Below are 15,990 nucleotides of genomic sequence, written 5' to 3' on the forward strand. Positions count from 1 at the left end.
AGGTTATTCCATGATGATAATGTAGCAAATGAGCACTTTCTATTCTATTGCTCCTATCTCTTGTAAAAGTCAAATTCAAATTGTTTATTCAATTTTCTCTCATGAAACAGACTATTTTGTTCTCCATTCTAAGATCACAAATGGTCTGCTAATATTTGTGAAGAACAAAAAAATACATTTTTAAAACTATTCATCTGCTTGCAAAGAAAATAACTTTTATTTCTAGTTGAAATATGGACTTTCAGCTTGAAGTAAATAAATAAATAAGTCAATACATAAATAAGTAAATAAGAAAGAAAGATTAGTTTCTCCTGTACTAGAAATTCTATTTAAATCATATACAACCCCAAAATAATGAGGCTTATTAGCTCTTTGAGTGAAAGGCAAATTTACTCTATTTCACTAAAACAGAGAATTGAAAACCTTGGCCAGTATGTGACAAGATAGCAGTGGAGATACTGTCTCCCATTAGGGCTGACAGAAATAAATCAGTCCCTCAGCCTTCTCAGTGCAGACTGGTATTTCCACAATTATAGATACCACTTACCATATCCCACTTCATGTTTTTAAAAGAGTATTTCAAAGGGAAGCAGTTAGAAGTTGAAATGTTATTGTTTTGGGGGCCCTTAGAATTACCTAGAGAACTAATACTGCTTCTGAAAAGAACAGGATTTGACCACCTTCACAGAATAGGCCAGGACAATCTCCATGATGTGGGGTCATTAGGCACAATTTTGTTTATCACCAGACAGCTACTGTTCCCTACCTCAAACTTAAGTGTCATTGGGTACTGCAAGTTAATAGGCAATGTGTACTGATCCTTTGAGGTAGCCTTGTCCTAAATGGCACAGCTTTGTCACTGGGAAAATCAATCTCAATAAATGCCATTTTCCCCCATGTATAGAGCACTTTAAATGATTATGAGCAGACCACTGAAAATATTGAGTGAACTTCAACTTGATCATTTATGTGAATGAAAATGTAAGTACATAAATAACGAGAGTGAGTGCAAAAACACAAACTGTTTTTCCTCACTCTCACACCATGATCAGCCCAGAAGACATCTGTGACCAAATGTGTGTGGGTTTTTTCCCACACGCCAAGCAAGCAGTCAGTTCCACAGTGAATACCAGCTGGGTGTCTTCCAACCCAGTAGAGTTAGAAACAGGAGTCAAAGACCAAATACATATTTTACCACAACACAGGTGGCTTGAAGACCTTTTAATATAGTTACTAATAAGCTAATCTATATGTTTTAGAGTTTTACTCCCTTAGCCTTGTACCCCTAATTTTTCTATGCAAATTAAATTAGGTTACTGAGAATTATTCATTCCTTCCTTAACCAGATCATATCTGTTGGAGAGAACGTTGTAGAACTTGCGAAAAGCTTCATTCAGCTGTTTCTTGGCATTTTGTTTCAAAATGTTATCTCTTCACATAGGATTTGGAAACACTTTGAGTTCAAGTACCAGGGGAAGTAAGCTACCCCTTCAAGAGTCAAAGAGCAAATTCCAAAGAGAAATGTCAAACAGGCAAGTTTTAGAACTTTGGTTTGTAATATTTGCAACTTTATATCCCCTTGACACATAGTTGGAGATGGGGATCAAGTTATTAGATGTCACAGATGCTAAAAGGTATTAGCCAACCTAAACCCTCTTAATCTTAGAGGTGTGTTTCTCAAAGTGCTGTTGTGAAACCACCTGCATCAAAATCACTTTGAGGTGCATATTAAAAATGCACATTCTTAAGCCCCACATTAGATCTACTGAATTTTTGTCTGTGGGACTGGAGCCCAGGAACCTTCACTTTTAACAAGACTTGAAAACTGAATAGGAGTTTGACAACTAGAACAGAGGCAGATTGGCATTCCAGGTATAAGAAAGCATCTGTAAAGGGATAAGGCTTGAAAAGGCATCCCGTGCTCAAAGATCAGTAAAGTGTGGTATGTGTGGCCACAGCACAAAGTCTGTTGCTGAAGTCTTATTGTAAGGGCTTTGAGTGCTGTGCTTAGACACCTGTCCTGTACCCAGTCAGGGGTCGCAAACCCAAATACCTTCAAGATTTGGTGGGCCAAGGCCAACTGAAGAGTGTCCCATCTAAAGGGAGCAGCCACTACTCAGCTCCAAACAGTTGTTACTGTGCAGGCAATGTGAGTCTAGTGTTATAAAATATTCTGATTTTTCAAGAAAAGCTAGGAATCTGAAATTTTATGTGATATCTTATTATTTTTAAATTTTGACAACTAATTCAAAAAAATGTGATATACTCTGTGGCACCCTCCTCCAAATAATAATAATATCTGTAGGCCAGATGTGTCATAGGGCCCTCTAGTTTTTACCTGTATGGTAGGCAGTGAGAAACCATCCAAAATATTTAAGCACAGAAAAAACAATTTGATTAAAAAAATCATCCTAGTAGCAGTATGCAGAGTGAATCGTAGGGAGTGGGACTGCCAGAGGCATGGTGGCCAATGAGAAAGACAGACTATAATGAGGCCTAAACTACAGCAGAAGTGATGGGAACAGAGAGGTAGGGTTGGATTTTTAAAACATTTCAGAAATAGAGCAGATTCAGTGTGGCAATTGATAGGATATGATAGTTGAGGAAGAGGGAAGAATAAATGGCACCTAGGTAGATGTTATTTAAGGATATAGGAAACATAAGAGATTTAGAATGGGAAACATAATTTTATAAGTCTTCAATTTGAAGTATCTTTACAAAAAATGCAAAATGCATTGGGAAATATTGGACTTGATTAGAAGTCAAGGGAGAGAAATGATGGCCAAAGCCAAAATTTTCAAAACAGAAGAAATACCAACAACTTTTTATTCAGGGTCTGATTTTCTACTTAAGGATTATTTATTTCTCTGCTTTAAAAAAATACTAAATTTGTGGTATCCCTTGGAATTTTTGCTGTTATTTGGCCATTACTGATTATTAGCATCAGCATCACAGACTCATAGTTTTAATAGAATTCCAGAGCTGGGGGGCCTTTGGTATTGTTTAGTCTCCCTCTCACTGGATCTTTGAATCATCATTCAACATCACTGGCAGTAATCATGCCACCTCTACCAAGACAGTTCCAGTGACCAGGAGCTCATTCACCCTTGTTCCATGTTAGGATTTCTTAGATCATTGAATAGCTTTTTAAAACATTTGCTTAAAATGAGTCTTTTTATCACTTTGTTTCTTTGGTTGTAACTCTTGAGTGACATAGAATAAACGGATATAACCATCCAAGTTAGACAAAGCTGTAGGTGTAGAGAAGCAAAAAGTAGGTAAATCATAAGGAGGAAGGTAACAAGGCACATGAACAGTTTTGTGCACCACACCTTTAAAAAACAACAAATACTTTTGGAAGAGTTTAGAAGGGACCAACAGAAGATGTGTGGGCTTAAAAATGGATTCTAACAAGAAGCCTCTGAGAACCTGGTGTAGAAGTTGCTGCTGGGGAAAAGGCCTGTGGGACCTGAGGATTTGGGGTGGAAAGGAGATTTGCTTTTTTATTTATTTAAGGTAGAGTACAGTGGCATAATTAGGGCTTACTGCAGCCTCAAGCTCTTGGGCTAAAGAGATCCTCCCACCTCGGCCTCCCAAGTAGCTGGGACTACAGGTACATACACACCACTATGCCTGGGTAATTAAAAAAAATTTTTTTTTCTAGAGATGGGGGTCTTGCTGTGTTGACTAAGCTGGTCTCAAACTCCTGGACTCAAGCTGTCCTCCCACCTCAACCTCCCAAAATGCTGGGATTATAGGTGTGAGCCACTGTGCCTGGCCTGCTTTTTCTTTTATACACTTTTTACTATTTTCATTCCTTGCCATGTATATATATTTATTAGTCAGAGACAAAATGATCCAATTCTATCAGTATATGTGATTCTTCCCTGTCTCCACTCACACTGCCCATTGCTCCTTACATGGCTGTTACATTTTAGCCTTCAGGTGTCAACTTAAATGGTTACCTCATCAGAGATGCATTGATGATCATCTTTTAAAAATGGGCTTATGGCTCCACACTGTTATTTCTTATGCTGTTACCCAGTTCATTTTCTTTTTATAATTTCAGGATTTATAATTATTTATATATTTGTTTTTATTCATTGTCTGCTTGATGGTAACTCCCTGACGTTTTCTTTATCACTTCATACACAGCTTCTAGTACAATATCTGGCATATGATAGTGAATAATAAATGTGTTTTAGTGAATGAGTTAATACAGAAGGTTCAGAGTAAATTCTTCTATACAGTTATATCTAAGAAGATAACTAGAGATGTCTAACTACAATGAGACCAGAATAGAGAAAGGAGATTAAAAGTTAAGCAAATGGAATTTAGAAAATGTTTATAGGGTTCTATGTAATAGACAATTAAGCATAAGACTCAATTTTAAAGAAAATTGTTGAATAATTATTTCTATAGTCCCTTAAAAATAGTATTTTTTCCTAATTTGGGATATATAAATTATGGTTTGGTCTAAAGGAAAGGAAATATACCAAGCTCTCCATGAATATTAGAAACAATGCATTACATTTTTGTGATAAATGTGATAAACTTTGATCATATTCCCCAAAAATCATTATGATCCAAATTAGAATGGTTTTTCTTGTTTGCCATATTTTACAAATAATTAATTTTAATTTTTAGTTTTGTTTCATCACATGAGATGTCGGATATTTCTTTATCAAATTCTGCTATGCCCAAGTTCAGTGCATCCTCCATGACAAAATTACCTCAACAAGCCGGAAATGCAGTTATTGTAAGAAGAAGCACTTCTTTGTTTTTCTTTTAAATTTTGCCCGAGTGCTTAAACTTTCAATGATTGTTATTTTTTATCTCAAATGTAGGTCCATTTTCAAGAAAGAAAACCACAAAATCTGTCACCAGAGATTGAGAAGCAATGCTTTACTTCCTCTGAAAAAAACCCAAATTCTTCAAATTATAAAAAAGTGGATTTTTTTATTAGAAACAGTGAATGTGAAAAGGAAGTTGATTTCAGGTAAGAACTCTTTAAAGACACTTTAAGATTATATCAATAAAAAACTTTTCACAAAGAAATTCAGCATTCCGTTTTCCTTTTCATTTTAAAGATCAGAGCCTGAACATTTCATTTATTAAAGACATTAAAATTTTCAAACCTCAGTGAGCTAAGCTCTTTAAGATGTTTCAAACATCATATACCTCAGTTTTTGAAAACCCGTATGTTTGATGATGTTTATTCAAACATTATATTGAGTTGATAAACTTACTTTTACTGATTTGAATACAGTATGTTAATTTTGTAAAGGGTAAAGTCACTTGAGAAATCCAGAGGAGATCAGCTAATTTTTCAAAAGTTGAAGTTGTATTTTAGTTAACCAGTTATTTCACAATCAACAGGTTCAATGAAAATGTCAGATTAAATCTCATGGGTTCCCCCACTGCTGGCCATTTTAGAAAAGGAAACTGTGTTGCAGTTTCTCTCTCCTTGAAGAGTCAAAAGATTTGAGACCTGTTCACACTGTTTTGCTTTTGTTTAAGACTAGTCAAGTGAAGCAGTGGGAATGCAGAAGAAACAGAAATCTGTAACTGGTTGTGATCAATTAGTTGTAAACAACACTTCCCTTGGACCAGGCCATTCACACCTTTATTAAATGACATAACTTTTCAATATATTTAAAGAAATAAACTTTACAGTTCCTACCATTTGCATTTTATGAAGTCTAATTTTCCCCAACAGACTTCCTACAAAGTTATGCATACTGAAGTGTATTTGATACATTAACTTCATAGCAATCTTCAAGTTTATTTTATTGTGTTTAGTATTACATTATTTATTGTGTATTTTAAAATAAATTGTGTTAAAAAATAGTTATTTTTACTTTTTCTTCTTTCTCCCAGTATGTATCATCCTGATGATGAAGCTGATGAAATGAAGTCTTTATTGGGAATATTTGATGGTATTTTCTAAAACAAACAAATACTTTTTATATTAATAAGAGAAAGAATAAAGACACCTAATCACAAAGCATGCTTTTTATTTTTAAAAAGTAGTTCATAATTGTTCAGATTTTTTTTTCCTGTATTTGATTAGCTTTGTTCACTTTTTGCAACAAAATGTATGGACCGATTTATTTTCTCATTATATTGTAACTTCTTGAAAAGCTCTTTTACAGTGGCTTTGTTTCAATAAGCCCTTAAGTTAAGGGCTGATTGCACTTAGAAATAAGTTGCACTTAGAAATAATTATTTGGCTATTAATTGGATTTTGACAAGAACCAATGTAAAATTTCATTTTTATATTTTCTTAACAAGAAGAAAAATATTCTATGAAAGCAAAATAATGCTAACTTAATGAATCTGCTTATTGTATGGATTAATCACTAATATTATTCCCATGTATTTTGTTTTACTAAAGATTTTTAAGAATCCAGTGGCTATTTGAACCTACTGTTATCTAACTTTGAGCAACAATAAATGAAACATTAATCAGTATAGATTGTTTTTTTCATTTAGCTTGTTTTTCAATGTTGTCAATTCTAAAACTTTGTTGACTTTTACTGTAGTAAAAAGATATTTTATATTTTTTCCAATGAATTACATTTCAAATTCATTTATTGATAAGTATTATATAGGTACCCTAAGCAATATTTATTATCAAATTTATTAATAGGTACCATGAGAAGTTGAAGCCCACTTAAGAACTTTTAGAAAATTTTTTTTCTTTTTTTAAAAACTTTTATTTTAGATTCAGTGTTACCTGTGCAGGAGTGTTACATAGATAAACTCATATCATGGGGATTTGTTGTACAGATTATTTCATGACCCAGGTACTAGGCCTAGTACTGAATAGTTATTTTTCCTGATCCTCTCCCTCCTCCCACTGTCCACCCTCAGGTAGGCCCCAGTGTCTGTTGTTCCCTTCTCTGTGTCCATGAGTTATCATATTTAGCTCCTACTTATAAGTGAGAACATGCAGTATTTGGTTTTCTGTTCCTTTGTTAGTTTACTAAGGTTCCAGCTCCATCCATGTTCCCACAAAAGACATGGTCTTGTTCTTTATTATGGCTGTATATGTAAAACATTTTCTTTATCCAGTCTACCATTGATGGGCATTTAGGTGGATTCCATGTCTTTGTTATTGTGAATAGTGCTGTGATGAGCATAAGTGTGCATGTGTCTTTATGGTAGAATGATTTTTATTCCTTTGGCTATATACCCTGTGATGGGATTGCTGAGTCAAATGGTGATTCTGTTTTTAGCTCTTTGAGGAATCACCACACTGCTTTCCACAATACTTGAACTAATTTACACTCCCACTAACAGTGTATGTGTTCCCTTTTCTCTGCAACCTTGCCAGCATCTATTATTTTTTAACTTTTTAATAAGACCCATTCTGACTGGTGTGAGATGGTATCTCATTGTAGTTTTGATTTGCATTTCTCTAATGATCAGTGATATTGGGCTTTATATATATATATATATGCTTGTTGGCCTCATGTATGTCTCCTTTTGAAACATGTTTGTTCATGTTCTTTGCCCACATTTTAATGAGATTGTTTTGGTTTTTTTTTTTCCTTGTAAATCTAAGTTCCTTAAGATTCTGGATATTAGATCTTTGTACAGATGCATAGTTTGCAATTTTTTCCCTTTCTGTAGGTTGTTTTTTTACTCTGCTGATAATTTCTTTTGCTGTGCAGATGTTCTTAAGTTTAATTAGATCCCATTTGTCAGTTTTTCCTTTTGTTGACATTGCTTTTGGCATCATTGTCATGAAACCTTTGCCCATTCCTATGTCCCAAATGGTTTTTTTATATTTTTGCATTTTACAGTTAAGTCTTTAATCCATCTTGAATTGGTTTTTGTATATGGTGTAAGAAAAGGGTCCAGTTCAGTCTTCTGCATACAGCTTGCCAGTTATCCTAGCATGATTTATTGAATAGGGAGGGAGTCCTTTCCCCATTGTTTGTTTTTGACAGCTTTGTCAAAGATCAGATGGTTGTAGGTGTGCAGCCTTAATTCTGGGCTCTCTATTCATAGACATTGGTCTATGTGTCTGTTTTTGTACCAATACCATGATGTTTTGGTTATTGTTGCCCTTAGTACAGTTTGAAGTTGGGTAACGTGATACTTGCAGCTTTGTTCTTTTTGCTTAGGATTGCCTTGGCTATTTGGGCTCTTTTTTGGGTTCCATATGAATTTTAAAATAGTTTTTTCTAGTTCTGTGAAGAATGTCATTTGTAGTTTGATAGGAGTAGCATTGGATGCTACTTTGGGCAGTATGGCCATTTTAATGATGTTGATTATTCTTATCCATGAGGATGGAATGTTTTTCCATTTGTTTGTGTCATTTCTGATTTCTTTGAGCAGTGTTTTGTAATTCTCTTTGTAGATCTCTTTCACCTACTTGGTTAGCTGTATTCCTAGGTATTTTATTCTTTTTGTAGCAATTGTGAATGGGATTGTGTTCCTGATTTGGCCCTTGGCTTGGCTGTCATTGTTGTGTAAGAATGCTAGTTATTTTTGTAGATTGATTTCGTATCCTGAAACTTGGCTGAAGCTGTTTATCAGCTGAAGGGGCTTTTGGGCCAAGACTGTGGGGTTTTCTAGATATAGGATCTGGTCATCTGCAAACAAGGATAGTTTGTGTTTATCTCTTCCTATTTGGATACCCTTTATTTCTTTCTCTTGCCTGATTGCTCTGGCCAGGACTTCCAATACTATGTTGAATAGGAATAGTGAGAGAGGGCATCCTTGTCTTGCACTAGTTTTCAAAGGAAATGCTTCCAGCTTCTCCCCATTCATTGATGTTGGTTGTGGGTCTATTATAGATGGCTCTTATTATTTTGAGGTATATTCCTTCAGTACCTAGTTTATTGAGAGTTTTTTTTTAACATGAATGAATGTTGAATTTTATCAAAAGCCTTTTCTTCATCTATTGAGAAAATTATGTGGTTTTTGTCCTTAGTTCTGTTTATGTGATGAATCACATTTATTGATTTGTGTATATTGAAACAGCCTTGCATCCAGGGATGAAGCCTACTTGATCATAGTGTATTAACTTTTTGATGTGCTGCTGGATTTGGTTTGCAAGTATTTTGTTGAGGATTTTTGCATCAGTGTTCATCAAAGATATTGGCCTGAAGTTTCCTTTTTGTTGTCTCTTCCAGGTTTTGGAATCAGGAAGATACGGGCCTCAGAATGAGTTGAGGAGGAGTCCCTCTTCCTCGATTTTTTTGGAATAGTTTCAGTAGGAATTGTACCTGCTCTTCTTTGTACATCTGGTAGAATTTGTCTGTGAATCTGTGTGTGGTCCTGGGCTTTTTTTGGTTGATAGGCTTTTTTTTTTGAGATGGAGTCTTGGTCTTGTTGCCTAGGCTGGAGTGCAGTGGCGCGATCTCGGCTCACTGCAACTGCCGCCTCCGGGGTTCAGGTGATTCTCCTGCCTCAGCATCCCAAGTAGCTGGGACTACAGGTGCACGCCACTACACCCAGCTAATTTTTGTATTTTTTAGTAGAGACGGGGTTTCACCATGTTGGCCAGGATGGTCTCGATATCTTGGCCTCATGATCTGCCCGCCTCAGCCTCCCAAAGTACTGGGATTACAGGCATGAGCCACTGCGCCCGGCTGCTTGGCAGCCTTTTTATTACTGATTCAATTTTGGAGGTCATTACTGGTCTGCTCAGGGTATCAATTTCTTCCTGGTTCAGTCTTGAGAGGGCGTATGTGTCTAGGAATTTATCCATCTCTTCAAGGTTTTCTAGTTTGTGTGCATAGAGGTGTTCATAGTAGTTTCTGATGCTTATTTTTTTATTTTTTTGAGATGGAGTCTCACTCTGTTGCCCAGGCTGGGGTGCAGTGGGATTCAGCTCACTGCAAGCTCCGCCTCCTGAGTTCATGCCATTCTCCTGCCTCAGCCTTCCGAGTAGCTGGGACTGCAGGCACCTGCCACAATGCCCAGCTAATTTTTTGTATTTTTAGTACAGACGGGGTTTCACTGTGTTAGCCAGGATGGTCTCGATCTCCTGACCTCGTGATCTGCCCACCTTGGCCTCCCAAAGTGCTGGGATTACAGGCATGAGCCACTGCGCCCAGCCTCTGATGCTTATTTTTATTTCTGTCGGGTCAGTGGTAACATCCCCTTTGTCATTTCTAATTGTGTTTATTTGAAATGTCTCCCTTTTTTCTTTATTAGTCTAGTAGCAGGCTATCTTATTAATTTTTTTAAATAACCAACTCCTAGATTCATTGATCTTTTGAATGGTTTTTGGTTTGCTCTTGCTTCTCTAATTTTTTTCAGTTATGACGTTAAGTTGTTAATTTGAGATCTAACTTACTAATGTAGGCATTTAGTGCTATGTATATCCCTCTCAACCACAGCCTTAGCTGTGTCCCAGAGATTATTCTGTTTTTATCTTTGTTCTCATTAGTTTCAAAGAACTTCGTGACTTCTGCCTTAATTTCATTATTTACCCAAAAGTCATTCAGGAGGAGGTGGTTTAATTTCCATGTAATTGCATGGTTTTGAGTAATTATTTTAGTCTTGACTTCTATTTTTATTGCACTATGGTCCAAGAGTGTGTTTTGTATGATTTTAGTTCTTTTGCATTTGCTGAGGGTCATTTTATGTCCGATTTTGTGGTCAATTTTAGAGTAGGTGCCATGTGACAAGGAGAAGAATATGTTGTCTGTTGTTTTGGGGTGGAGAGTTCTATAGAGGTCTGTGAGATCCATTTGGTCCAATGTTGAGTTCAGGTCCTGAATATCTTTGTTAATTTTCTGCCTCACTGATCTGTCTAATACTGTCAGTGGAGTGTTGAAGTTTCCAACTGTTATTGTGTGGGAGTCTAAGTCTCTTTATAGGTCTCTAAGAACATGCCTTATGAATTTGGATGCCCCTGAGTTGGGTGCATATATATTTAGGATAGTTAGGTCTTCTTGTTGGATTGAACCCTTTACCATTATGTAATGCCCTTCTTTGTCTTTTTAAATCTTTGTTGGTTTAAAGTCTGTTTTGTCTGAAATTAGGGTTGTAACCTCTATTTTCTTATTTCCATTTGCATGGTGATTTTTCTCCATCCCTTTATTTTGAGCCTGTGGGTGTCATTGTGTGTGAGATGGGTCTCTTGAAGAGAGCATACCATCATTAGGTCTTGCTTTTTTATCCAGCTTGCCACTTTGCCTTTTTTTTTTAAGACAGATTCTCACTCTGTTGCTCAGGCTGGCTGGAGTACAGTGGTACAATCTCGGATCACTGAAACCTCCACATCCCAGTTTCAAGCAATTCTCATGTCTCAAGCTCCTGAGTAGCTGGGATTACAGGCATGTGCCACCATGCCCAGCTAATTGTTGGTATTTTTTTTTTTTTTTTTTTTGAGATGGAGTCTCGCTCTGTCGCCCAGGCTGGAGTGCAGTGGTGCGATCTCGGCTCACTGCAAGCTCCGCCTCCCAGGTTCACGCCATTCTCCTGCCTCGGTATTTTTAGTAGAGACGGGCTTCACTATGTTGGCCAGGCTGGTCTCAAACTCCCGGCCTTAGTGATCTGCCCACCTCAGCCTCCCAAAATGCTGGGATTACAGGCATGAGCCACCATGCCCAGCCCCTTTGCCTTTTAAATGGGGGCATTTAGCCTATTTACATGCAAGGTTAGTATTGATATGTGTGGATTTGATCCTGTAATTGTGTTGTTAGCTGGTTATTATGCCAGCTTGTTTGTGTGGTTGCTTTATAGTGTCACAGTAGTCTGTGTCCTTAAGTGTGTTTTTGTATTGGCTGGTAATGGTTTTTCCTTTCCATATTTAGTGCTTCTTTCAAGATATCTTGTAAGGTGGGTCTTTTGATAATGAACTCCTTCAGCATTTGCTTATCTGAAAAGGATTTTATTTCTCCTTTGCTTAGGAAGCTTAGTTTGGCTGGATATGAAATCCTTAGTTGAAGTTTTTTTCTTTAAGAATGTTCAATATAGGCCCCCAATCTCTTCTGGCTTATGGGGTTTCAGCTGAGTAGTCTGCTGTTAGCTTGATGGGGTTCCCTTTGTAGGTGGCTTGCCTTTTCTCTCTAGCTGCCTTTAATGTTCTCTCTTTGATTTTGACCTTGAGAAGTCTGATGATTATGTGTCTTGGGGATTATTTTCTTGTGTAGACTCTTGCATGGATTCTCTGTATTTCCTGAATTTGACTGTTGGCTTCTCTAGCAAGGTTGGGGAATTTTCATGGATGATATCCTGAAATATATTTTCCAGGTCATTTGCTTTCTCCCTGTCCCTTTGAGGGATGCCAATGATCTGTAGATTTGGCCTCTTTTCATAGTCCCACATTTCTTGGAGGTCTTGTTCATTCCTTTTCATTCTTTTTTCTTTATTTTTGTCTGACTTATTTCAGAAAGCCAGTCTTCAAGTTCTGAGATTCTTTCCTTAGCTTGGTCTTTTCTGCTGTTATTGCTTGTGATTGCATTGTGAAATTCTTGTAGGGTGAGTTCCATCAATCAGTTAGGTCCTTTTTTATACCAGCTGTTTCATCTGTCAGCTCCCGTATCCTTTTATTGTGTTTCTTAGTTTCCTTGGATTGGGTTTTGCCATTCTCCTGAATCTCAATAATCTTTGTTCCTATCTATATTCTGAATTCTGTTTCTGTCATTTCAGCCAACACAGCCTGGTTAAGAATCCTTGTTGGAGGACGTGGACACTGACCATTTGAGTTGCTGGAGTTCTTGCATTGGTTCTTTCTCACTTCTGTGTGTGGGTGTTTCTTTAACTGCTGTATAGATTGAGTACAGTCAGTAGATCTGTTTTCTAGATGTTTTCACAAGGCCAAGGCTTTTTGCATGGTCTTTATTTGTAGTTGACTTCTTGTCTTTGGCTTCACAGTGGGTATGTTAGCAAGGTATTTTTGGTGTTGAAGCTTTGGGGTGTGATCCAGTAGGTGGTGCTTAGGGGTAGTGGTCAGTTGGTAGGTAGGCCCTTGCTCAGTTGTGTGGCTCCCCTATATTTCTGCAGTTGCAGCTGTGCTCCCTCGCAATGCTCTGAAAGTGTGGGCTCCTCTCCTACTTGAGTACTGGCTGTAGATCATGGCTTGGCCCTCTCCCAGGCTGCCCACCACAGCTCTGGGGTGATCTCAGGGTTTATGTTTCCTCCTCAACTTGGAAGCAGCAGAGGAAGGGATCTTCATAGTAGTTGTGACCAAGGATCTTTTGCTTGTTTCCTGTAGGCACCACCCCCAGAGAGATGAAGGTCAGCAATTGCTCAGTGCAATCAGCCTAGGATAGGGGGGTTGTGTGTGTGGGCCCAAGTCAGGGGTTCCCTGCCTGGTGATGAGCAGAGGATGTGGGTGAGATCCATAGGAGACAGACTGGCCTCCTCTCCTTCAGTTGACTGCAGCTTGTTGGAGGTGTGGATAAGTCACTTAGGGTCTTCATTAGTCTGAGGATAGCAGGGGTAGTACCACTGCAGAGGCAATGGCAGAGAGGCCTTGGGTTGCAAAACATCAGTGGGGGTGACTAGAGACCCCAGCTGGGAGATTCTGCCCAGTGAAGAGAAATGTGGTCTGGGATCCATGTGAATAAGCAGTTTGACTGCCTCTCTGTATAGCTTCTGGGCTATGCCAAGGGACCACTGCAGTCCCTAGTCAACTCGGACTCCCTAGAGCCCAAAGGCAACAATGGCTAAGGCTGTGAAATAACAGAGATGGTGGCCTCTCTCTCCCCTTGGGAGCTCCATCTCAGGGAGGTGTAATGCTGCCACCAGTGGCTGGCTTGTTTCCCAAGCCAGTGGGTCTTACCCTGCAAGATGCCGTGGAAACAAGGCCTGCAGACTGTCACTGCTCGGCCCCCAGGATTCAGCCCATTTCCTAGGGACATGTATAGGGGTCTAACCTCCTGCTTTGCCAGAGTTGCAGCTGCTTTTGCTAGGAAGCCTGGGTATCTAAGGCTGCTGGGGCTGTGTGTGTGTGTGTGTCTGAGTGGCTGCTCTGCCAAGACTCCATGTAGCTCAGCGTGTCAGACTGAAGGCCCTGATGGGGTGGATCCATGAGAGGATCTCCTGACCTAAGAGTTGCAAAGACTCGTGGGAGAAGTGTGGGTCTCAGGGGTTGCTCACTCACTCACCACTTCCCTGGGCCGAGGAGGTGCTCCTGGCTCCATGTCACTCCTGGGTGGGCAGCCATCCTGCCTTGCTTTTCTCCATTCTCCATGGGTCAGCTTATTTCCTTGATGCGTTTCCAATGTGTGTACTTGGATGTTTCCATTGAAGGTGCTGTATTTATACTCACCCATTCCATTTCTCTTCATGAGAGTGGCATACACTAGCTACTTCTGTTCAGTCATGTTGGCCAACTCCGTATCAATATTTTTTTCTTTAAGCATAAAAACCTTGGAGATAAGAGAAGTAAAGAAGAGAGACTCCCACATGAAATTGTTATTGTTATTATTGGTAAACATTTATGAGGCAGCATATGAATTAAACTTAGATAAAAAGCTTAAAACAAAACTAAGACTTTGTCCCTGTGTTGAAAAATAAGGACAATCGTCCCTTTATTTTAGTCCTTTTTACAACTGGTGTGTTTCTGCATCTGAATCAATCAGGCTACAACATTTAAAGGTTCTTAAACACCATTAAAATGAAAAATTGGTGCACTACAGTCTGCTCATCTCACATACATAGATGTTGACACTAAAGAAACAGCAGTTTAATTCAGCATGACTTATTGTGATCTGCTAAGTGAAGATGTACTTGGTACTGTAAAGGATGAAAACACTGTTTCTTTTCTTGTGGAGCTTAGTTTACATTCTGGTAGAGAAGTTAAGATACATAATAAAGTAATAATAAAATATAGAATACATCACAGCAATACCCAGAAACTGTTTGCTAAAGAGATTAATATGGCTAGAAGGGAACCTGGTACTAATCATCAGGACAATGGGAGAAAGACCCTGAAGGCATTTCAGAGATCTTTGAGGCTGCTCCCCCGATCACAGTCTGAGAATGTTAGGATCTTGAGGGCAGCAAGGGCTTGCTGCCTTGAGCCTAGGTAGGGTAGGCTAGGGTCTCTCTGCTCTCTGCATTCAGGAACAGGACTCCTCAGCCAGTTGTGGCTCAACTGGCCTCAGGTACAGCTCAACTTGTTGCTCCAAACGGTACAAACTGTAAACCTTGGCAGCACCACACCTTCATTCAAACAGGCCCAGATGTGGCTCTTGCTCAAACTACAGAAGGTGCAAACTGTAAGCCTTGGCAGTTCCATGTGCAGAATGCAAGAACTATGGATGTGTGGCTTCCCCCACTTAAATATCTGAGGGTGATTGAAAAGCCTAGGGGCCCAGGTAGTGATTTGTCACAGGGGTGCAACCACTGCTGAGTTCCCTTACTAGGGTAATGCTTAGTAGAGCCACAGGGGCTGGGCAACCCTTGAGACCCCAGAATTGTAGAGTCACTGGCAGGGGGTAATGCCTGCCTGGGAAAGTTACAGGCACCAGACTCCAACCCATGAGAGCAGCCACATGGGCTGCACCAACAAAGCCATAGGGGCAGGGCTGCCTGATGCCTTCAGGGCTCCACCTCCAACCCTAGTGTGCATGGAGTTTAGGGAAATTATTCTCCAACTTTAAAATTTAATGTCTAACCTGCTGGGTTTTGAACTTGCTTTGGGCCTGTTGCTCCCTTCTTCTTGCCTGTTTCTCCCTTTTGGAATAGGAATGTATACTCTATGCCTGTCCCACCATTGTATCTGGGAAATAGATAACTTGTTTTGATTTCATAGTTTCCCAGATGAGACTCTGGGCTTTGGACTTTTAAGTTGGTGCAGGACGAGTTACGATTTTGGTGATTTTGGGGATGGGATGATTTTGCATTGTAAGAAGGACATGAGTTTGGGGAGTGAGGAGCAGAATGCTGTGGTTTCTTCCGACCAAAACTCATGCTGAGGCTTGGTCCCCAATGTGGCGGTATTGAGGAGGAAGTAAAAGCATGGAAAAGTAAGGTGATTAGGTTGTTAAGAGGAATTAATGCCATTCTCAA

At 38.8% G+C, this 15,990-nt stretch overlaps 1 protein-coding gene across 2 annotated transcripts in view; it reads left to right on the plus strand.

Annotated features, from left to right (window-relative positions):
* HFM1 (helicase for meiosis 1) overlaps nucleotides 1-6,474 on the plus strand; it is a 142,026-nt gene extending 135,552 nt beyond the window's left edge. For both annotated transcript variants that reach the window (XM_055352045.2, XM_019038158.4), the window contains exons 36-39: nucleotides 1,442-1,532; nucleotides 4,648-4,759; nucleotides 4,848-4,999; nucleotides 5,881-6,474. In XM_055352045.2, the coding sequence (XP_055208020.2) occupies nucleotides 1,442-1,532; nucleotides 4,648-4,759; nucleotides 4,848-4,999; nucleotides 5,881-5,950 (425 nt within the window). In that variant the 3' untranslated portion in view covers nucleotides 5,951-6,474. The remainder of the gene's footprint in view (nucleotides 1-1,441; nucleotides 1,533-4,647; nucleotides 4,760-4,847; nucleotides 5,000-5,880) is intronic.
* Nucleotides 6,475-15,990: the final 9,516 nt, after the last annotated feature.

The sequence above is a fragment of the Gorilla gorilla genome, chromosome 1 (assembly GCF_029281585.2).
Source record: "Gorilla gorilla gorilla isolate KB3781 chromosome 1, NHGRI_mGorGor1-v2.1_pri, whole genome shotgun sequence".
Lineage (NCBI taxonomy): Eukaryota > Metazoa > Chordata > Mammalia > Primates > Hominidae > Gorilla > Gorilla gorilla.